The sequence below is a fragment of the Bacillus rossius genome, chromosome 8 (assembly GCF_032445375.1).
Source record: "Bacillus rossius redtenbacheri isolate Brsri chromosome 8, Brsri_v3, whole genome shotgun sequence".
NCBI lineage: Eukaryota > Metazoa > Arthropoda > Insecta > Phasmatodea > Bacillidae > Bacillus > Bacillus rossius.
In genome coordinates, this window is record NC_086336.1 from 57,798,091 (window position 1) to 57,822,534 (window position 24,444).

General features: G+C 35.2%; 1 protein-coding gene across 10 annotated transcripts in view; it reads left to right on the forward strand.

Moving 5' to 3' along the window:
- The window catches only part of LOC134535010 (E3 ubiquitin-protein ligase RBBP6-like), a 136,628-nt gene that overhangs the window by 10,320 nt on the left and 101,864 nt on the right, over window positions 1-24,444 (forward strand). For all 10 annotated transcript variants that reach the window (XM_063373828.1, XM_063373835.1, XM_063373831.1 and 7 more), the window contains exons 7-13: window positions 5,056-5,170; window positions 9,945-10,069; window positions 10,821-10,987; window positions 12,542-12,723; window positions 13,280-13,403; window positions 20,587-20,790; window positions 23,853-24,002. In XM_063373828.1, coding sequence (XP_063229898.1) covers window positions 5,056-5,170; window positions 9,945-10,069; window positions 10,821-10,987; window positions 12,542-12,723; window positions 13,280-13,403; window positions 20,587-20,790; window positions 23,853-24,002 — 1,067 coding nt within the window. The remainder of the gene's footprint in view (window positions 1-5,055; window positions 5,171-9,944; window positions 10,070-10,820; window positions 10,988-12,541; window positions 12,724-13,279; window positions 13,404-20,586; window positions 20,791-23,852; window positions 24,003-24,444) is intronic.

Genomic DNA, 24,444 nt, shown 5'->3' on the forward strand with positions numbered 1-24,444 from the left:
GTAATATTATAATATTTATATTAGTAAGATGTACATAGTAATGCCCAAAAATTTTCGCAACCGGGAATCATTAGCAGATGTTACAGTGAGCCGGTGGGGTTTCTCAGGCTACTCACGTTTTCCCTACCAGTGCATTCTGTTGCTTTTCTTTGTCATATCACTTAACCCCACATTGTCACTTAATTTCTATGAGTCCTTTAGCTTTGATTAATTAATTCACTGTAAATAGTAAAATCCTATTATTTGGGCTAATCGAAGGAGAAATGCCACAGATAATTAAAAATTACTGATAGTTCAAAACTAATAATAATAATTCAAAATAATGGTTGATAAAAAGTCACAGATAATTCAGTTTTACTATGGTTTAGCTGAGTGACTTCTAATGAAAACATCCTGGGAATTATTGGTGAAATTATTATTTTAAAAGTTTCATCCTAAAACATTGATACTTTGAACATAGTCATTCTGAACTTTATGAGAGTTGCCATCAGGAAGCCCATTTACAGTTTGTTGCAAGAAAATGGATGATTTAATTGTTTAAATATAACAACTTGTCCAACAAACACTGATATCACAAGCCAATTCAATGTATTGTTGCCAAAAATGGCATAAAACACTAATGATGCATATGGTTTACCAAATTCCTCCGAACGATTTACAGAAAAGTCAATTTTGAGTGCTTAACTTATTTCAGTCTACTGAAAATATTACCATGTATGCAATCATTTTTGCTTGTTGGGACTTAAAGGAAGCTTAAATAAGGAATTGCGCTAGCTTTAGCAACTTGCTAGAATCAAGACAATTTCAATAAATATGTTAGTGAAAATAAAAAGTTCCACTTCGAAAATGTAAAATAATTTTTTATTGACATGTTTTCCAAACAAAACTTCACCACCATAGCCCATTTTTAACACCTCGTGTTAGCCCAAAAAAAGTGAAAGCTTAATTTTGTGCAAAATGTGAGCAAAGTTATTTATTTTAAGAGGCTTCTAATGAGAAAGTTAAACTTATTTTTTTAGTGAAATGTAAATTTATTTCAGTATAAAGATGTCTTTGGAATAAAATCATATCAAAATTTTAATTTAGACAACTGTAAACATTGAGTTGAATGAAACCCATTGTCATAAATCTCAACACTGTTAAATCTGAGAAAATTTGTGTAATTTTCTGTATTTATAGTAAATTGTTAAATTTGTAGAAAAGTCTTTTAAAATAATTTATTTGTACAAACCATTAGTATACGTTTCCTAGTTCAGATATGTTGTGATTATTGATATAAAATAATGTTGATACATAACATTCTACTGTTACTTTGGGCACTAACTAAACTTGTTTCTTTGTTCACAGTAAATCATTGTGGACCCTTTTCTTTTAAATACAGGACAGAATGACAAGGCCTATAACCAGGGCCGGAACTAGGAGATTCGTTAGGGGGGGTAAAGCTTAATTTGCCTCCCCCTCATACCCTTTTTCGTTAGAAGCGGTGGTTGAAATGATACCATTCACTTATACATAATTGAGAACTTTTATTTATCAAGTACACTAATTGGAAAACTAATACAATTACATTTTTTTATTATTATGAAGTAGACTGTTATCAAACTATTGTTTATTGTTTGCACAACAGTGAAAATTAATTTGTTACCAATAAGTTTATTAAGTACTAAAATTACATAAGGAACATGTGATTCTGAATTAAGTATAATATTGTATTGATAACCATACAAAGAAATTCAGTTCAAAATTTAATTTTTCGAGCATGATTAGCTGCAAAAGTGTTAATAATATCATCAAAATTGATCAAAGCAGCTCGTTTGTGTTCAATAGATATAATACTTAGATTTGTTAATCTCTGCTGGCCCATCGTGCTTCTCAAATAGCTTTTAATAAGTTTAAGTTTACTAAAACTTCTTTCACCTGACGCAATTGTAACTGGAAGGGTGAAAAACATTCTCAGAGCAGTAGTAATGTTAGGATGTGCCTCATCCAGTTTATTTTTGTAGATAAGGCTCAACAGTGTTGATGCTGTAGGATCTTTTAATTCATAGTCTACTGTTAATGCATGGTGCTTAAAACTTTCAATTTCAAATACGAATTCTTCTTTGTTAAGATCGGCACTGTGTTTCCTAATTCTGCTGCTTTGACTTTTAATCTTCTACTTCCATTTTATGAATTTGAACACCACTAAAAAATCCAAACTTATTGTTAATGTTCTCCAAAGCCTTAAACCTGTTACTCAGTTCCATAATTAATCTGTCAATGACTTCCAACATTACTTGATGTAAGTTTTTGGGACATACACCATTGCTAAGCACTTTTTCTGTAGAAGAAAACTAAAAAATAAAATAAATAAATAAATAAGTAAAAAAAACCAAAAGACAAAAAGCACAAATTAAGCAAAAAATCGCTGTTAACAGAATATAAACACCACAAAATATTCCGTAACAGGAATATGGTCAACAAACAAAGAAAAACAAAGAAAAATGTACTAAGAGAACGAAAAAACCACAAATGATGACACAAAAATATTGAACCCTAAAAAAATTCAGCACAATGGTTGAAACGAGACAAAAACACGACAAAACGAAAAGACGATACAAACACGATAGTTTTCCAAAACAGAATAGAACGATAAAAACTCCACAAATGATGACAGCACAAAAATTTTGAACCCAAAAAAATTCAGCACAACAGTTAAAACGAGACAATAACACGACAAAACGAAAAGACGAAACAAACACAATAGTTTTTCTAAAACAGAAACAAGTGACGTTTCGGGAACTGCTATCTGCTCCCGTCCTCAGGCAGAGACGCACATGGTACGAAAACACAGGAGCGACTGAGTAGGGGCTGGAAAAATGAGGGTATTTATCAGAGAAAGGGCTACATCTTGCTCAGCCAAGTGATCACCCGCGCAACGGGTCCTTGAGATACCAGCTCTCATCGCAGTGGTTTTACTCACTCCAGACCACGAATTATGGTAATACTTGTTTCTTAGAGTGAAGTAACGCATTTGAAGTTCAAATATATTTACAAATTATGCATAATCAAGTTAAATAGAATTTCTTAATTTCTTGGCTAACTTATTGGTTGCGATATGTACACTTTCAAAACCTTTTTTTAATGACTAGTTTTAACTTGTTTTAGTGAACCACTTTTCATATTTTGCCGCCCCCTGATATTTGCCGCCCGGGGTACATGCCCCCATGCCCCCCCTTAGTTCCGTCCCTGCCTATAACAATTTTTTGGTACCTGAATCTGTTGAATGTAATGCTTCATCTTTACACCACACTTCAACAAAAATCTGTCTTAAAAAATCTTTATGGACTTGAACGATTAAAAAAAATAATTAATTGCTTCTCCAACCGAAAAAAAAATGTGTTTGTGGCAACCATACTTGTAATGGTTCTTAAATGTTATTCTTATTCGGACATACTTTAAGATCTTGTGTAGTTTTTAAATTGTGCTTGTTTGAGTGGTGAAGCTCTTCACGCCATTTGACGGCCCATTCGGAGGGCCAATAAGAATTGACGTACCTGTGGTATTGGAGTACTGTATTCATTTATTTTTCTTTTTGCATGGCTTTAATTAAGTACATTGTACACTTTCTTCATAGTAGAAAACAGCTTGTTTCCTAAAACTTGCACAGCTTGCATGGAAATATGAGACATTTTCTGTTCTTTAATCTTGTATGAGATCGCATCTTGAAGTTACAATTACAAGAGGATCTTGTCCAAGATGGTGTGCAAGATTGGCATTCCTCATGGTTTTTAGCTTGCATATTTGCTTAGTGAGAAAGCTGCTCTAGTGTGCTCATTTGGGCAGAGTTCCAATTGGTACTTCTTTTATACAAAATGGTCAAGTGACTCGATTTTGTTTGACAGAATTTTTGTATGTATTTTTTTAGTATCGTATGTATTTGTAATTTACATTTTGTGTTTTGTGTTCTTTTAACCCCCTTACATATTATAAAATTAAGATTACAAAATCACTTCCATGTTTGTTCAATGCCATACAAGTTATAAATACATAAACAAATAAAGTTATTAGTATAAATAATCATTGGTTGGCATCACAGAAGCTATCTCGTAAATAAGGCACCATAAACATTGTAATAATCATTTAATGTTTTTACTTTATCATTTAAAATTTAACAATAATTTTATTTTGATTGCTTAATGCTATGTTAATATGAAATGGTTGCTAGAAAAACAGCCAAATATATAAGAAGTTACTAAATTGTTTATTATATTACATTTATTTTGAACTCTCAGTACTTTCTGACAGCCATTGCAAGAGTAAAACAGATGACAATTGAAATGTCAAGCCTACAAAATACAAAACACAAAATAAAAATTACAAAGCGACAAGCCAGTTGGAAAACAGCCTGAACCTTGCTTTTTCATTGAATTTTAAACTGGAAAAGAAAGGAGGGAAAAAAAATCCTTGTTATGTTGCTGCTGTTTTGGTTCTTGTCCAAACGCAAGTTTAAAAGGCTTTTACTGCAATGGGGAAAGTACAAATTTTATGCATTTTTTCCTTGTTCTGAAAATTCCATTTCCATGTCAAGATTCCGATTACGTGATTATATTTTATAGATCCTCAAGTTGTTTTACAATAGAAAATTGATTGCTTCCTTAAAGCTAGTTTCGGTGTTTATTTTAACCACACTAGAGACAGCAATTGCTTGTTGGGAAGTCGCAATGCTGTGTTTAGGCTGTTGGCGGTTTTTAGAGTTTGCATTTTCTGTGGGTTTAGGGAGTAAAGAAGCTAAATGTCTACTTTATAGTTTTATGTAAGTGGTGTAGATCATGTGTCTTGCTAATTTAAAGTAACCATCATAACCTGATTATAGCTTTAGAGAAACATTTGTAATTTATCCATCTGGCGAAAGCTTAGTAACATTAAGTTACCTCATCTGGTAACAGATCTTTTCTCTGAACCGTGTTCGTTTAGTCGTTCGGTTGTTTGGTAAGGGGCTGGCTGTGTGTGGGGACGGGAGTTCTTGTTACTCTGGTGCTGTGTGTAATGAACCCGCCTCCCGCTGTTGATCAGTTACATCAAGATACGAGGTGCGAATCAGATGGGAGAGGTCCCCCCTTCCTACCGCTGTTACAAGTGCCACCAGACAGGTCACTGGATCAAGAATTGCCCTCTTATTGCGAACCAGGTAAACACGTCAACCGCAAGTACGGTCGGGCCGGGACTTTCTGCGGTGCAGCTGTTTGACTGTGATCGGAAAGTAACTAGAAGCCGTCGAGCTTGAGCGAGGCCGTCATCGGATGTTCCTCCGGGCTTCTTGTCGCGGGCTTTGCGATGTCGTACACACAGTTCAGTTCAGTTCGGGGGAGAACTCGGTGAGGTCCGTGCTTGACTGGAATTTCAGTTTTTCTGTGCAGAAATTTGTGCGTTTCCCCTGTGATGTTTGCGCATATTGAGTTCCCCCCCCCCTTGCCCTCGGAGTGCATGTGTTTTGCAGTCGTGAGGGTTTCAGGTCGTAGCTCTCCTGTTTCCAAGCTGCGAGATGTCTTCTTACTTTCCGATCACCCCGCGTAGTGTTCTGCGGTGGAGCATGTGTTTGGTGCTGCTTGCATGGCATGTTACGTGTTTCTCCTGCACACGGGTGTCACCTGTAGAGTGTTTAGCCTGTTTTTTTCTTATTCATTGTGTCACTGTTTGTTTATGCTCAGTAAGGTGTGTACTATTAGGGGAGACTTGGGGGCCATTTTGTGTTTGTAAGTTTAAGACCCACTAAAAATTTTTCAAACTGACAGTTCAAAATTAGGTTATGAGAGCAGGATGGAAAATGGCTATAAATATTACTAAAAAAAATCATTAAGCTTTTTTTGTTAAGTCTGCAACTATAAATAATTTACCATCCCACAATCTTCAGATGTGTCATAATTATAATGACTCAAAAATTAATCTAGTATATTTTTTTTTTTATAAAAATAATAAATTCAACACTTATAATTTCTCTCCTTTTATGAATCAAATTTTGTGTAATATTTTTTTACTTGCTAAATGCTCTTTTCCATCAAGAACTGCCACAGTTACCGAAAATGGTTAAAAAATTGTCAGGTAATACAACACATGCTGATAATGTGTTCCAACCTTGCCTTTTTATTCTTTTGTCCTTACTTACCATTTATTGTCTTCCATTCTTCCCATCGTTCCCCCATGTAATTTATTCTTCAATGCTTACCTCAAAGGAAGCCTAATTTTTATTGTAATATGGACTCAGTATGTTTTTTTATGTGTTTCTTGTGTCAAAATAAGAGCATTTATTATTAAAATATAAAGTAACTTCAGTGAGACATTTGTTTAATCAAATAATACTCTTAAAGGGTGTTAATCTATCTTATTGACAAAGAAAAATGTTCATGGCCCAACAGCAGTATAATATTTCAGTGGCTTCTTGTAGGAAAACAAAGCTTATGCTAATGAAATGTTATTATATATTAATTTATTGTAAACACCATGCACTACGTAAAATGTGTGTGCTATGTTCATTAACTTTTATTCTAAACAATACTTACTATTTATTATTAAAACATTTATTAATTTAATTACATAGTTTCCGAAGCAAATTATATTAGAGAAGGGCATTTACAATCTCTCACTCTCTGAAAACAAATAGAACTAACATCAAGTAGCAAAAATTTCACAGGGATACACAGTGTCCAGTTCAATTGTCTTCTTGCAAGAAAATGAGAGGTTTACAAAATTACATTTGACTACCTTAGTGTTAGTCTAGCGAAGAAAATATAGAATTCCAAGTTTGTAAGCAGCCTTGATATAATTTGAAAATGCAAAAAATAGGAACAATGAGATTTGGCTTTGGAATGTGTTTAGTCCGTTTAAATTATAAACTTTATTAAAATTGTGGATACTTGAGTTGTATTTAGTGAATCTTTGTACTTAAGAGTCAAACAGAAAGGTATGTTGATAATGATATTCATTCAAAAGTTCTTATATTAATTGTTGTACATGCATGTGAAAAATTTGATAGTTTTTTTTGTTACATATTCTTAGTGTTACTGCATGTTGTTGTTATCAAATATGTTAATTTAAAATATGTAGTTTATGTTAGTGTTGGGTCAATGCTGATCCTGGAATTACCAGATTCCATTATTTGCGACGGTATTGAAGGATTCAAAATCAAATGGTTTTGGATTTGGGAAGCTGGTTGAATCTTCCCCTACAGCAGAATATTTAAATTTATAGTACTTGTTATTTTTATAGGAGTATTAAAGTTAATTTTCAGTACTTTAAATAAGGATTTTGTCTGACCAATCAGACAATTTATGGCTAATTGGTTGATTCCCCACTAATCTGCACATTCTCTGCTAATTGGGTGACTGGTGATTCGCACTAGTTGTATGATTCCCCTTAATCATGCAATTCTCTGCTTATCTCCCTTTTCCCCATTAATCGGGCAATTATCAGGTTATCTTTCCAGCTAATTAGATGATTCACAACTAATCTGGTGGTTTGTGACTGATTGAGAGATTCTATTTTTATTGGGTGGTATTTGACTAATCAGTGTAATTTGATTAATCAGGATTTTTAATTAATAGTGTTTTTCAGTTTTTGGTGTTTACACATATTTTTCAGGTGGTTGAGCCAATTTACAAGAGTCTTGTGTGATTTAATAGAAGTTTTGTTCAGTTAACAGGGTTTGGTTAATGAATGATCCTTCATTCATTTTGGCTTAGTCAATAAAGGTGTTGTCAGTCGTGTATGTGTCCAGTTAATAAAAAAAATGGTTTCTCATTTGATGCATTAGATTGTCTTTTGTTGTAAGTTGACAGTTTACTTAATTTTAATTATGTTTAGTAAAAGGAGTAAATAAATCATGAATAAATTAAAATTATATTACTACAAGTATCAATATTAAATAATATTTATTTTATGTTTTAACAAGATTATACCCTATTTTAATTTAATTAATAAATGATATTATTAATAAATGATATATATAACAATATTAAAATACAAAAAAAAATTTCATTTTTATAAAGTTTTAATGCCCAACTGCACAAATTATTTTGGGGGAACTTGGGTTCACTGGTTAAATTATAGTGAACCAGCTGTACATACTGTTTTCCACATCGGTAGCCAAGGGTACATTTCAGAACTTGCTGGTTAGGATATTTTATACGAGTGTGGTCAGTCACATTATGGCCTTTTGGCATCATTGTGATGGGTATGTTGTAATGTTTCCATTAATTACTTTTAGGTGACTTGCCAGTAGGGATGGCAACGATGTAATGGCAATTCAGAAAAAATAGATATTTCAGTTTCAAAATATTTATAATTTTTTATCACTATTTTTGTGCTGATATTTTGTTGATTTTGTCCTAATTATATTGAATTTGAATAAAATAATATTTTTCAAGTAAAAAAAAACAAAATTATTAAAATTATCTGTAGATAAATTTGGCAGAAATAATAATAAAATTGTGGACCGAAGGTATTGGAAAGAAATTATTATTTAAAAGGCAGGGAAAAAAGGGAAATATTGGAGTTCACAGTAGGGAATACGTTCACAATAGGTTGGTAAGTTGAAGCATTGCAGTTGTTACAGGAGGGGATCTGTTAGCGAAAGTTGGTGGGCGCTACCGTGTCTAGGGGGCACGGACCCGGCGGAGACACTTTACACTCAAGGCGTGACGTTGCCCGTGTGGGGACGTAACTCGTTTCTCCTCCCCCCCCCCCCCCCCCCCTGGCACGCTAACCTGGATGCTCGCATGGGCTCTCACGGCATCCCACATTCCGCTAGGTACTCACATGCGCACACGTGAACAACGCGAGGTTTGTGAAACAGTTATTTATTGTACAGTGCTCTGTACACTTCTCCCGTACACTAGTTTTCAACATTAAAAGTTAAACTGCGAAAAGCCTTTTGGCATGACCGGCTTACAGATGGTCGGGTCACCTCTTGGCCGGATCTAAAGGTTTGTGTCGATGGCAGACGCGGCCGAGCGGGTATAAACTTGATTAGTTAAACAGCCGTGCCTCCGAGGTAAGCTTTGAGGATATTAGCAAACGATTTGGATTAAAATAAGAAACATAATTGCCACGGTCAGTGAGCACGAAAGATGAAGTCCCTGGAGAGTGGAGAGCGTCCTACCTCGGTTGGCGATGCGAAGCGACTGGGGAGAGACATAGTCGCTGAAGTGGTTCGTCGTACCGTTGTGTGAACCCGAATCGTTTCGCTGATGTGCATCAGTTAAACACACAATAGCTCTCTAAAAAATTACAATAAATATTAATCCAAACTTTAACAATTTTTGTGAAAAAATTATGGTTTGGAATCATAAAATTTAAGATGGCCTTCGCCAGTCCGGGTCCATTGCTGTTAACTGAATGGAAAAGAACACTATTGAAATTAAAATAAAAAAGCTAATGATACTATTATTTATTATAAAAGAAGAGCTTTCGAAATGGATTATTATTTATCACTGAACTCGACTGCACCCTCTTGCGGTAGTTCGTGGCGCACTCACATGCGCACACGCTTGTCGCGGGCAGGGAGTTACACGCCGTGAGGAGGGGGTGACATACAGGGCTCTTTGGGGTGCAGTGACAGGTCGACTGTTGGGCAAGGGCAGTGGCTGGTGATGTGAAAGTATATACGTGGACGTATGTATAGTAAGTGATTTTATATTCATATTAGCTTAGATATGTCAAGAACTCAATATAACATATACTTCATAATTTTATAAGCAAAGCATGGTTAAAATTTTTTAATATTATAATCGACCGTTACATCAAAAATATCAATATTTCGACGCTTATATTTTATCAGTATCAATATAATTCAAGAGATATATGTGCGTAGAAAAGTTTTAATTTTGCCATTCTTACTTGGCATAAGAATAAAAATGTATAATAAATTTTGACTGCACTCACTGTTCCATTGCAATGTGTTCTTGTAGGACCCGATAGACTACAAGAAGAGCACAGGAATACCTCGCAGTTTTATGGTGGTGGTGGAGGGCCCATCGGTACCAGGCGCCATGATGACTCCAACGGGAGAGTTTGCGGTGCCCGCAATAGACCAGTAAGTCTTATAAATCCAGCAAAGTGACAGAAGACAGTGTTTGAAATGATATTTGTCAACATGGATGAAAGTGAATCAAATATCTAATGTGAGTGGAACAACTGAAAATGTTTTGTGGTTTCTAAATGGAGAAAATAGCGTGGGAAGCATTTGAAGGACACATATAATAAAAGCAAAATACTGAAAAATTTCGAAAATTCATAAATATAATATATTAAATATTTACAAATTGTTTATCAAGAAATTATATTAATATAGGTACTCAATTTTTAAGTATAAATTTTACTTTGAAATTTTTCTCTGTTTGCTCTTACATAGTTAATCAACTTTTAACCTGTGTGAATAATTTTTTTGTTATTATGAAATTTGAACTTATCAATCTTGTCTCATTTCTCTTATTTATCATTTATTCTCGCCTGTTTTAACTTAAAAAAAGGGTGTTTCTTACTCATGCCTATATTTTGGTGTTTTTATAAATATCGCTGCAGTAATAATCAACCGCTTATTGGAAACTTAATGTTGTTAAGTGGGGTTTTTTCTGGTAGATTATCTGGTACGAGCTGTTTTAAAATAAAGTAAAATGCTAATGGACAAATTACTATGAATGATTTTTTTTTTTAAACAACGAAGGCAACTTTGGACGTGTAAGAACATTTTGGTTTGACATTGAGGTACGTAGTTCATAGTTTGAAGTGGGGCTCGGGAGCGATGACGGGCAACGGGGTTTTGTGAAGGTGCGTGTTGCTTGCAGCCAAGCGTACAAGGAAGGGAAGAAGGAGAAGCCGCCGTTCCAGCCGGAGCCGGAGCTGGTGGTGGAGAAGCCGGAGATCCCGGAGGACCTGCTGTGCACCGTGTGCAAGGACCTGCTCACGGACGCCATCATGATACCCTGCTGCGGCAACTCCTTCTGCGACGACTGTGAGTGGTCGGCACCCTGGCCTTGAATCGCAAAGGAAATTCCCCGCAAGCGAAAAATCCCTGGCCCAGCGGGGAAAAAAACCCACAACCTTTGGCTCTCCAGAGCTCTGACCACTGGTACAATATGTGTTGGTGCATTCCCAGGATGTCTGTATTCTGGAAGGTTTGGCCCGACCATCGGAAATGTCCGTGAATACCATCTCTGTTTTTCCGCCAATCCGTTTTTCTCTTGAAATACCCGTAAAAACTGAAAAATTCCGTAAAACCGGCAGGCTCGCACTAAGCCATTGCTACGTAAAATAACTTTAAATATACTACAGAAGACTCCCCGATATCCGGGTGCGGGTTATCCGGTTGCGGATTAACTGTGCTATATTTCACTTTCATCTTCCTTAAAAACAAAAATAGATTTTGTGCATGCACAATGGCAACAGCACTTGTTTAGCATTAAATACAATGGAATGAATTAGTAATGCAACAAATTAATAATGTGATGAATCAACAAACAATATTTTGCTTTTCCTCGATAGCTGTTTGCTTCCTTTATTGTATAATTATTTCAGATGATGCCCAAGTGTTCCACAAATGTTTATATTCTGCCATCCTACTTGTCAACAGCAGCTCTAGCGAGAGGCTAGTTTACCTTTCGTCACTAGAATGCGCCAGCGGCAAATGTGCTAGTGGCAAATCATGGTAGACACACGTTTAGCAAACAACGGAGTCGGGAATTATGCTAGCAGGTTAAATAATCTTTTTAATAATAGAAAATGTTAAGTTTATTCTTTTTAAATTCTTATTATAACTGAAATATATCTTCTATATCAACGTGATGTCTTGATTAAAATGGTAATCACACTTACCTATTTGGAAAATAAATTATTTTGATTAAAATATTCTCATATAGAAAAAAATTATGTGACTAGGGTTGTTTTGATTAGTGCACTGTTTTACTGGAATTAATTGGGGTGTTACTTTGAGGAAGGGTGTTACAGTGTTAGTCTAGATAGTCTGGATAAAAAAAAATTAATTTTTTTTTTTGACATTACTGTAACTGTGTTTTCTGATTGTCCGTGGACGACTTGCCAGTTATTACCCCAGATAATCGGGAGTCTACTGCACTTATGTTTGTGATATCACTAATTTGTACAAATGACAAAAAATTGAGATCATAGCAACAATCATGTTTTGTAAAATAGTTTCCAGAAATAAATATCCCTTAAAGTATCTAAATTATTTTGATAGTGATATGTAGGACATTGGTACTACTAGCTCGCTGTAGGAAAGGTTTTGATGTAGATTAAAAACTGACGAAAACTAGCTTCTACTGCGCACCTTAGGTTCTCTCCTCCCTTCTTTGCAACAGAGAGGGGAGTGACGGAAATTCTCTGTCGCAAAGAAGGGGAGGGGGGAACCTAAGCTGCGCAGTAGAAGCTTGTTTTCGTCAGTTTTTAATCTCCATCAAAACCTTTCCTACAGCGAGCCAGTAGTACTTTGTTTGAGAACTGTCAAATATGAGAGACTACATGAGTTTGACTATACCGGATGTTTGCTCAGGTATTCGCACTGTTCTGCTGGAGTCCGAAGACCACGAGTGCCCAGACTGTAAAGAGAAAGACGTGTCTCCGGACTCGTTGATCCCAAACAGATTCCTGCGAAATGCGGTCAACAATTTTAAGAATGAAACTGGGTACCACCGGACAACGCCCAAGATCCATTTGCCTGTGGCAGCCGCAGAGGTGTGTATACAGGAGTTGCAACTATGTACTGGTAACATGCCAGTTGACCTGGCTGAAGCAGTTAACTTATCACCTGATATTAGACCGGTGCTCTCTCTCATTATATCTCTAGCTCTCTATCTATATCATTCTCTATCTCTCTATATCTAGCTCTCTGTGTCTCATTCTCTCTCTCTCTAGCAATCACTCTCTCTATTTTTGTTATCCCTTTTAGAAAATCACAAAATGAATGAATTGGAAAAAAATAGGGAATATTAAAAATTTTGGAAATGGAAAGATAGGAGAATGTACTTGCCTTGCAACAGTTTTACCGCACTTTGAATGCATTCGGATAGTCTTTGAAACTTAGTGTTTGATTTTGAATCAAATAAGAATTTTGCTTTTTCTAGAATTTGAAATGTTTATTTATTTATTATTGTAATTTGTTCAACGACCTGCATGCAGTGCTCGCTGTATGGAGGTGCGAACCACGGCCTGTCGCTGCCTGTAGGAAGTGTGTTGTGAGGAAGTGCAGCGCAGACTGGGGGCTGAGGTGCAGGTTATTGGTGTCTGGCAGGCGGTGCCGTCGCGGGTCAGCGTGGTGGCGACTGTGAGCGTGTCTGTCAGCGCCACGCAGAACACAGCGTCGACGGCGCACCCGCAAGTGGCTCCTGTGCCGCTGCTCGCAGCGCATGAACCAGGTGGGCATCTCACATTCAGGTTTAGGGACAGGTGAAGCTGTGATCTTCGGAAGATCACGTCTTTGTAGAAACTGCTGGGGAAAAGCGTAATAATTATCTTTTGGAGAGTAAAAGTAGCTAAACATGGTGTTTAAAAATAATTTTTTAGGGTTTTGAATGGTACTGAAATTTGAAAAAGTGATAAGGTCTTGCATCACTCTTGTATTAGGTTTCAAGTCCTGTATGTGCTAGGGTCACCACGCACTTGCGGCTGCCAGTGGCGCGATTTGGGGGTAACCATTGGACAAAATAATGCTTTGTTATAATAAGCAGGGAATGGAATTTTGAAACAAAATTTTTCCAGTCCCTAGCAATAAATAGTTTGGTACGTTTGCACTACAACTAGCATTGTTCAGATGAGTTATATGAATGTGCCGCCTCATTCAGTTTTCAGTTTCAATGATGTTTTCTTGGTTTTACTGTAATTTGTTGCCTGAAATAGGCCTATGCGAAGCTTCGACTAAACGAATCAAACGGAGGCTCGTGTTAATATTCAATTTGACTTTGCAAGGAAATTTGTTTTTCATTTTAGGTGAAGCCTTGAATGTGATGCAAACTTCGCGACTAATGTTGCAATTTTTGAAAACGCTGGAAGGCTAAGACACGCTGCTTCTCATTTATAAGCCCCAATTTTTGAATTGTAAAAATTTGTGCCTTTTTGACTTAACAAGATGAACAAGTAAAAAAGCTGTTAATTTTGGCGTTATCAGCCACATTAATACGAGGAAACCTAGTTACGTTATTTATTTTACTTTTCTAGCAATTTTCACAGTTTTTTGACATTTAAATCACTATTACACATTTCCTAAAGTATACGTCATAGAAAACATTTTTATGTTTCTAAACATTCAGCGTAACACTGATTTATTATACATATCACTAGAGCCCATGAAAAATGGTAAATAAAACTGCCTGATTTCGGTAAATAAAGTATAGGATTTCGATGCTATATTTCGGTAAAAAAAAAAAGTATTTCGGTGGTATATTTCGGTAAAAAAAAATTTTTTTTTGTTAAATGAGTGCATTTGTTCTACTAATTACCGTATTGGCCCGAATATAAGGCGACCCCGAATATAAGGCGACCTGCAGTTTCAGGAGGCCAAACAAATGTAAAAATAATTTTTGGTAGAAATTAATGTGAAAATTCATTAGACATACATTTTGTGTTGATAAATGGTTTTTGCATTTATGTATAACAATTAATTTATATTTATCACATTACTTATTTAAAATAAGTTTGAATGGCCTACCCTAAAAGTCAAAAGAAAACAATTAGAAAATTTTTACATTTTTAAGTATTACACTAGAAATTTTTTCGTATGTTTACTCTAATGAAGCTGCATAATTGTCATCTTCAGAGCTGTTTATTTGTCTAGGGCTCATTCCCCGCCGTTCCACCGATGTGTGATTGTTCATTTTTCACAGTTTACTGTATCTACGAATTTAAAATTTTTACAATGGCTATTAATCCCTCTTAAAATACAGCATTTAACTTTCCGTTTGACTTAAGCTACATATTACCACAGAACAAGGCGTATTACTATTTAGTAGTGTGTTAAACGTAAAAAAAGCAAACAAAGAATGCATCTTGCCGGAACAAAACAAGTGGCTAGCTGACATGATGAAGCATACGGCCAAGAATAACTTCGGTTACGTGACCGCGTATATTTGCCATATTACTCTCTGACAGAGAGAGTCTGTTCTATGAATTTGAAAGAATAATCTATTATAATTATGAAAGGTTTTTACATAAATAAAGAGTGGATTATTAAAATAGCTTTTGAAGCAACGTACCAAATTCCTGTTAATATGGCGTCTTCGTGCGTGTTCAGCAATGTTCGTTTTACAACAAAGAAATATTGTGGAAAGACAGTTGGCAGCCGTGAATTTCCATACATTACATCCGAAATGTTTGTAAACGTAAACAATCGTTCTGAAAATAACTGTGATATTTTAGTACAAATATTACCGTTAAAAATCTGAAGATAAATTACCGTAAATGTTAACACGCGATTGTACACAAAGTACAAATATGAATTATGAAATAAAAGGTTGCCATTTTGAGATGCTTCAACATTCACGTTTTTACTCAAGAACAAATATTTTAATTTTCAACTTCAAACAATTGTGAATTACTGCAATATTAGGTGGATTTATCGTTTTTCTCCGTGTGAGGTAACAACGTTTTAGTTAATATAAAAAATTGTGAACGTTTTATTAAACAATGTTTCTACTGTAGCTTTCAGCTTGGAACTAATGTTTGCGGTTCTGACGTCTTGGGTGCGAAAATAAGGCGACTTCCAATTTTTGCATCTCTCGTTTATGTAAAAATGGTCGCCTTATATTCGGACCAATACGGTAATTAATTTCATGATACACACACAAAGCTGTACATGATACTTGATACAGCAATCACTAGATTCTTGCGTAAGCCTTACAGAAGTGGAAATGTTATCTAGTAGATTATATACACATTACTTAAATTTTACATCACAAATAGTGTATACTATTTTACAGTCTGTGTTTATGTATTTAAACATTTTGAGTATTAAATAGGCCTATGCTATGTTCCTGCACAAAACTTTATAGAATTAATTTTTTCCTGTCAGGAGAATTGGCCTTTTTGGCCAAATAGTTTGGTATACATGTAAGAAACGGTTCCCTAAAAAAAATTAGTTAATTACAATGATTATAGTACATGTAAAATTTTAGGCTCAAAAGTTTTTTTTTTTAAATTTACTATAATTTTGTTTTACTACACATTTTACAGCCTCTTTCCCATAAAATTGTGTTTATTAGGACGTTAGAACCGTAACACGTTTCCTTGACTATCTTTTGTGTATTCATTTAACTAGTGGTGCACCGATGCGGATACCGATGAATCGTAATCGGCGATTATGGGTACTTACCGATTAATCGTAATCGGCGATTATTTAACGATTACTTTGCCGATTATCTACGTCCCTGCGTAATTAAGTAGGTTTTTACCGTGTAATATTTTGTCACACATTTTAGGACGAAATACGGTAATATTTGTATATATTACAAAATTCATCTAACTCCGTCATATCAAGATTAGAGATATTTCGTTAAGTTTAATAAATCTCATTGCCTCGAACAATAAAAAATGCATTTTTCCTACACGTTTATTTACGTTTAGTCTTTTGTTCTGTCTTTTGTTTAGTGGCCTTGTACATTACCTATAGCCAGAGACGTAAACTAGATGGCACGCAATCAAAATACCACAAGCAGTTGCAGTGTATTCTATAAGAATCGATCTTTTCGAGTCGATAGTAGCGGTTCAAAATCGTGGTCCCGATACCTTTCAGAGTTTATCACTGCGTTTTACAAACTCGTTATGGTCGTCTTCTTTGTCTTCGTCGTCTTTGGTAACATTATCCGTTGTTGTGTTATTTGTATGTGACGTGAAAAATGAAAAAGTATTTATAATTTTATACATTCAGTCAACATTAATAAAATCACATGTGCTACAATTGGATTTGAGTCATTTTTATATAATTATAGTGAGATGGCGACTAGGGAGAAAAAAAGTGAAGTGTGGAAACATTTTTCTATAAACTCAAGTGAACAAAATATAGCATCATGTTTACATTGTTAAACGGTAATTTCTCGATGCAACCTTATGTGATAGTCGATAATAATGCTAGTTTTCCGCAACAAAAACTTACCCACTGTAAATTACAATTATTAGACTGTAGTGTCAAGTTGTTTACAATAACAAATATAAATAGAAGTTAATTTAATTTACACTTTGCAATGACTTAATAGTGTATTTTATATATTTTTATACTGCTATTATAACTGTATTCTCGATTTTACCTAACTTTGTTATTAAATTCACATGGGAATAAAAAATTTTGTGTGCATTATTACACTTAAAAAAATTTGTTCATTATAATCGGTAACTGAATCGGTATCTGCCAATTATTGCTCTCATAATCGGTAATCGAATCGGTAATCGGTAAAGTCATATCGGTGCACCACTACATTTAACCATTCCCTCATAGCTGGGTTATCTAGCTTCTCTAGGGGAATATTTGCAGAACCAAATGCACGTACTGTATCACTTGCAAATTTGACTTTAATTTCCTTTATGGAGAACAATATTATCCTTGAGTGTCACTTGCCTTTTGAGTCCACAACCTGATGGTGGTGATTGACTTTTTTTCTTCTCTAAATGAGATGCTCGCTGTTTGCAGTGTTTTTCACAAGTATCTTTCCTTTTCCAATCTACTACCGTATTGCAAAATTTACACATCATTGTCCGCTTTTCTTTATTAAAACCATGGATCCTTCATGCTCGTATTCTTTAGCTCGTTCTAACACAGATACGACCTTAGGCATTGTGAAGTATCAAGTAAACTTCAAACAAAACAAACCGCATCTACCTATTTTAGTTCGCATTTAACTATTTACATGGAACGTAGGAACTTTTCAAACCTCATTTGGTCATTTCACATGACCGATGTATTGCGACGTTAAAATCCCATAACCTCTCTGTTATTTTTTACAAGCAATACAACAACGGAACAGAGATAAGTATCTGTGCAACGGAAACGAATATGGCCAAACGGCTAACTTTATCCACATCCTGTAGGAACGCTGCTAAATGGTTGCCGCTTTCAGGCCGAGTGTTTGGTATTTATTTTGCTTCAACTTATCTATGGCGCGTCTCATAATAAAGATGGCTTACGATGATTTTGTTTACTAAACGAATACGTTTTGCGGCAAAAGTATTAATGTGAAACTTAATACTAATATCACGTTAAAATTCTGACACTTCGCGGATATTTCGTGAAATAACAAGAATATCGCGAATAGTAATGAATTTCGCTGCATCGCCAGTTATTTCATGAAAACGAAATGCTGTAAAATCAAAATATGTATGTTTGGAAACATTTGTAAGTGCTTAGAATGTAGTTCCAAAATCATTAGTAAAATTTCGCGATTTTGTCATTAACGAAATTCGAGTACCCCTACATATCACACAGCAAGTCATAGATTTGTAACACAGCAAGAAAAATTTGAAATTATTATTATTATTATATTTTTTTTAGAGTCCCAATAGATACTAACATAATATGTGACCAACATTATAATGTGCTGTGTGTAACAACTATAAAGTGTTTAATTTTTTTTAATAGTTTAGTATTTATTTTAATAATTAGGCAGCTTTTTGTTTATTACAAATGGTGATACAAATTTTACAATAGATTTTATGATATTATTTAGTACTATACTGTGAAAAATATTATTTTCTGCCCATATGCGGATAAATAATATACATGTATGTATAGGGACCCCAGAAAATGGTAAATAAAACTGGCTCATTTCGGTGTAAAAAAATGACAAAAGCGGTGCAAAAAAATGACAAAAGCGGTGCAAAAAACCGGTGTAAAAATTAGCAAGCGGTGCAAAAAATCGGTGTAAAAATAAGCAATCAGTAGAGACCCCAAAAAATTGTGAAAAAATTATGCCATTGGCGGTGTAAAAAAAACCTCATAGCCTTACTGCTTCCTTATTTGCCTGGCCAATTTTTGGGACATAAGTTTCTCTAAGAGTGTTGGCTGATGATGGCAAATCCCCTGCACCTAAAATGTATACATAACTTACAATATACTTATAAATAGGTAGCATTTATAAGGTTATCGCTGAAAAATATTAATGGGCTAATTTATTCAAAACAATTCTTAGCCAAACCTAACCTAACCTTTTCTAGATTAGGTACTGCTGGATTACAGAGTCAAACCATCAATCAATCAGTCAAAAATATATTGTGGTGTGCTCACCATTTCACAATGCAATCCATCCTATTTATGTGTTTGTTAATCTGAGGTACTTGCATATTTATTTGAAGTAAAGGTAAGTTAATCGATAATATTGTAGGCCTACATATGCTTATGAACTTTTATTAGAGGGGGAAAACATTTCTAAATAAATAAGGCTAACCTTCAACATGGGTGTTACACCATTCCCTCATAGCTGGATGATCAGCTTTTTCCAAAGGAATGTTAACTTACAGCATCATATTAACAAAATCAGAAAAAAAAATTCTTGTTTTCTGCACTTTCAAGCTTGTTTGCTTTATTCACGCTGTCGCCTATCGAGATTTCTTTAGACACGGTAGAATGCTTGACAAAATAATTGTCTTTTTTGTTTTGTTTTGTGTGTGTAATTTGCCACATGATTTTTGCACGTGTCTTTGCGTGTACAATCAACCTGCACGTTGCAGAACTTGCACATCATAATTTTGTCCCGCTGATCAAAAATATAAAATCATCCGATTTTATCTCTCTTTCGCGATCAAACATTGTCGAAGTTTTCAGCATCTTAGCCACAAATTCAATTGTATCACAAAACTTACAAAATGTGGACGGTAGTTGTAAACACTCATGGAAATGTGCACGCAAAAATGACTGCCATCTTAGCTCGATGCGATTAAATTAGGTTAGAAAAATCGACACCAGTGCGCCTTGCGGCAGAAACGACCATTATTCAAAACACGAAAACTGTGGAGTCAAGTTGTTATGTTGGTAGTGCGCACATATCGATTGTTGACAATTTTTACATTTTGTTTTCATTTGCGATGGCAATATTTACTGCTTGTAAACAGAGTAATAAAAATACGTGGATTTTAGTAACGTGTCAAATCGAAGATAATATCACGGCACATAGTCTTTCAGTCTATGTTTATTTCACGCCTATGTTTATGATGGCGTAAATAAATAGAACTTACGACATAAGGACATTATTTTGTGCGAAAAAGCGTGAATTTCGCGTGAAAATTCGTGAACTTCGCGCGAAAATTCGTGAATTTCGCGACTATGTCAAAATCAAAGGAAAGTCGCAAAATTCGTTTAAAGTATCAAATTTTCGCGTTATTTCGTGAATTTCACGCTTCACCATTTTTCGGGGTCTCTATGTATGTATGTAGTGTGAAACTGAATTTTTCAAACTATCCTAGTTATGTGAAAAAAAATGTGTATTTGCATCTTTTATATTTAGGTATTTTAGTAATAATACATACATAATTGTGCAATCCTTTGATTATACTGAAGATCCCACCTGGAATGAGTGTGGATGTGCTTCAGATGTGACTGTAATTGTAATGGTTGCACTGCAGGCGGTGGTGGTGCTGCCCCCCTGCAGTCTCAGTTCGAACCCGCCGTGGCTGCAGATCCGTCGCTCGCTCAGACGTGTGACAACACCGTGAGCACGATCCCTGTGCTGGGCAGCACCGGGGTCATGGTTCCCCACCACCACTCGGTCAACGTCCCTGTGGTCTTGACTGCCACCCCCATCAAGGATGTCCCCCCTGCGTCCGTGGGTAAGTGCCCTGGCTAGTGCGTCGGTGTCGGAACTGAAACCCCGGGTACCGATTCATTAAAAACTTACATTATTTGTTGAGCTCAGTTGAACTTTGTTCATCGGTAGCAAAATTTTAAACTGTCACATAAATATTAGAACAAGACATCACTTTTGAAATGTGATTGCTAGAGTCATGATTTTGTGGTGTTATTTTAAGACAAATTTCGGTGTATAGAAATAAAGATTTCGGTGTTATATGGTTTTATTTTTTTTGCTCAAAATACCCACGGCAAAATTTTTTTGCTTTTCTGTACGACATGCAAATTTATTTAAACAAATATTAATAAACACTAAAACCTCATGATCTAATTACAATTAAGTTCATTTGCAAATTCATAGATAATTAAGTTCATTTGCAAATTCATAAATTCAAACTTTTAAATAACTACTAAAAATTTCACGACTTAATTACAATCGCATACACTACAAAATTACACAATTAAACACTTCCAAAGTTACTATTAAGACGGTTTTATTGAAATGCTATCATAGTTAAATTTTCCGCATTTCTGGAGTGAGACGTTGTCTTCTGTCACTAACTACCAGTGAGTAACTGGAAAATGAACAACATTTGATGTTGGGAACCAGATTGCCCTTAAACTGGCTTGAGCAAATTCACTGTAGTCCCATTTAAGGGAGCACAGTACCTTTGCAACATCAATTTGGCTTGTTTCTGGCAATGAAAGTTCATCCTCAATTATTTTTTTGAAAGCAACATAGCCATGTATGAATGTATCAATGGGAAGATGGGAAACAGAAGGCAAGTTATGCAGAGAGACTTCTGTAGGTTTGCAGTTTCTATGCTAACCCTACTCACATTTCTTGGGTTGAACAGCAAATTAATGGCATTAAAGACTCTTAGACAAGGATGTCGTTTAACAGATGAGTTTTGCCTCAAACGCTTATGTTTCTCACTCGCGACATGTTTCACAAGCGTATCGCGTCTCTCGTAGTTTAGCCTGCAGTTATAGAATTTGCACATTAAAATTTTATCACTGAAATAAAATCCTTCGCTGGAAAATTCTTTCGATCGGTTACTGGCAGAAACCTTCGTTTTAGGCATTATCAAAAATTTTTTTTAATCACGTAGGAAGAATTTAACCTCTTAATACGCAAAAACTTGCCGTGCTGGAAAGATCAAAACAATGGAGAATAGATGCGAATACAAACGCATATCGAATACCAACATACGCACGTGAAAAGTAATACCGACATAAACATGTACTATTAATTATTTACAATCGTTACGTTAAGCAGGGTTAATTTTATTTTCGTACTCTACGTACTTCATTTTAAATAAACAGTAAAAGCAATGCGCTTTAGTGTATAATGATTAAAAACGTAATCTTAGAAAATCATATTTTGGACGTTTGTTATTTTTGTATTTACAGAAAGTGAACGGCGGCCATTGTATCATAGTTATCAACATCTTAAATTATTATGGTACACAAGATTACAGTGTACAGAAAATATTATGTTAATTCCGAGACTTCATTTTAAAATCTATAATGAATCACCGTCGCAGATAATATACCTATATGGCTGCTAGTTACTGTCAGAAATATTTGATTGTGCTGAAGATAGTGAATTGCCCTTAACAGAATGGAAAAAAAAACATAAATAATCAGGATAGACGAAATTTCGTGACATATCGCGGATTTCACACAAATACGTTTTATTTCGTGTTTTCAAGCGGTTTTCGGTGTTATTTCATTTTATCGCGCATTACCATATAATCGTGCCTCTAGTGATTGCAGATATTTTCAAAATACGCCATCACACATTTTGTCAGTGAACAAATTCTAATAAGGTTTAACACTTCTAGTGTGGTTCATTATTATATGTTTTTGTTTAAAATCTTAAAAAGAGTGTCGCCGTTGCCCAACTGGTCAAACAGAATGTCTGGACAGTTGAACCCGGAAAAGTAATTCCTCAAAACAGAAACAGCTTCAAGAGCTTCATGCGTGTGATGCATAGGGATTTCTTCATCTTCATCTTCATAACCATCACCATCATCTCCATCAGGTTGCTTCTCCTTCATGTGCAAACTGACACGTGAAACGCGAGTACCTTTGTGCTTGTCCACACATTTTTAAAAGTTGAGTTTTTCATTAATCGAAAATGTTTTCCGTTTTTTATATGCTGCCATGTTTTTAAAATACGTAGAGATAAAAACAGTCATTTACTCACGGAAAAAAAGCAAGGTTTTCCCTTATTCACAATATTATTTGTTGCCGACCACATTATTATTAACAGACATTGACAAAGATTTGTCGGAAATGTATACAGTACGTAATCCTGAATGTATAAGTTAGTGATGAACAATAGGAATTCCTATAATCTGTAGCGCCAGCATCGCGTGCTAACATTTTCTCGAAGTCTGCCTTTATTAGGCCAGTGTTGGCAGCCTGTCAGTACCGTTTTTAATGAAAAAGCACTTCGAAAAATTCACGAGCTACAACGCGTGTTCCCAACCTAATTTTTGATTTGGTATTTCACACTTCATAGGTAAGATGTCCATGACGAACGTGGGAATAACGAATTTATGTAGGTATAGCATAAACAAACAGCGTTAATTGCGGGAATCAGATTATAGGCATGTTGTAATCAATGGGAATTTGTTGCATTGCATTAAATGATGTTAAAACGGGTCTGAAATAAATTGGTGCAAATAATTGGAAAACGTAGAATGCGGTAATGTAAAATCGGGGTCCTACTGTATTTTCCCCTGGAAATTAATAATTGGTTTTTACCATTGAATTTTCTTTCTAACTGCAATAATACTGTCATATACACATTTATGGTCTTAGAAAAATCAACAGTTAGTAAAATTAAAGAATATTAAAAGTGTTTATAGTTAGGAGTGGTACACGAAATAAGATTTTTAATGTTAAGCCGGGTGGTATGAATGTGTCAACATTGGGCAACATTTATTCGGCACTACAAACTAAGAGTGAGAGAGACACCACAGTGATGACAAGTGGTGAGAGTAAGCTACAGTAAGCATGCAATTGTGTTCAGGGCCAGTCGTGCCACTGATGCCAGCTGTGGCGGCCCCAGAAGCAGCGAGCAGCGCGGAGAAGCCAGTGGTGCAGGTGGCTGCAGAGAGTGCCGCACCTGCCGTCGCTCTGTCCCCGGCCGTCGCTCTGCGAGTGTTGGACACCAAAGAAGGTTGGTCAGCCTCCCACTACTGTCCATGTCTGTGGGAAGTAACCAAATTTGTAGTGTTGTGCGAGATCTCGAACCTCGAGAAAAATTTCAAGAAATATTTCATTCTCGAACAGCGAGCGAGAAAAATAATTTCTCGAAAAAAAACGAGAATTTTTTTTGGTACCGGTAACAACTCAATTTGGTATGGAAACTAAATTTGATATTGATAGTTGTATTTTTATATGTTGAACATTACACACACACTTCCATTATTTTAGTTTAAATGTTTTAAAAATACCAAACGCGTCTGCCTGTTTGGACGAAAAATGATTTGGCGGAACAAAAAGCAAACATGATGCAATCATTAAGATATATTAGACTAGCCGATAGTCAACCATCCAAAACCTTTATCAATAACCGAAACTGTGAATAAAAACTGTCATATGAAATTCCAATTTATCCT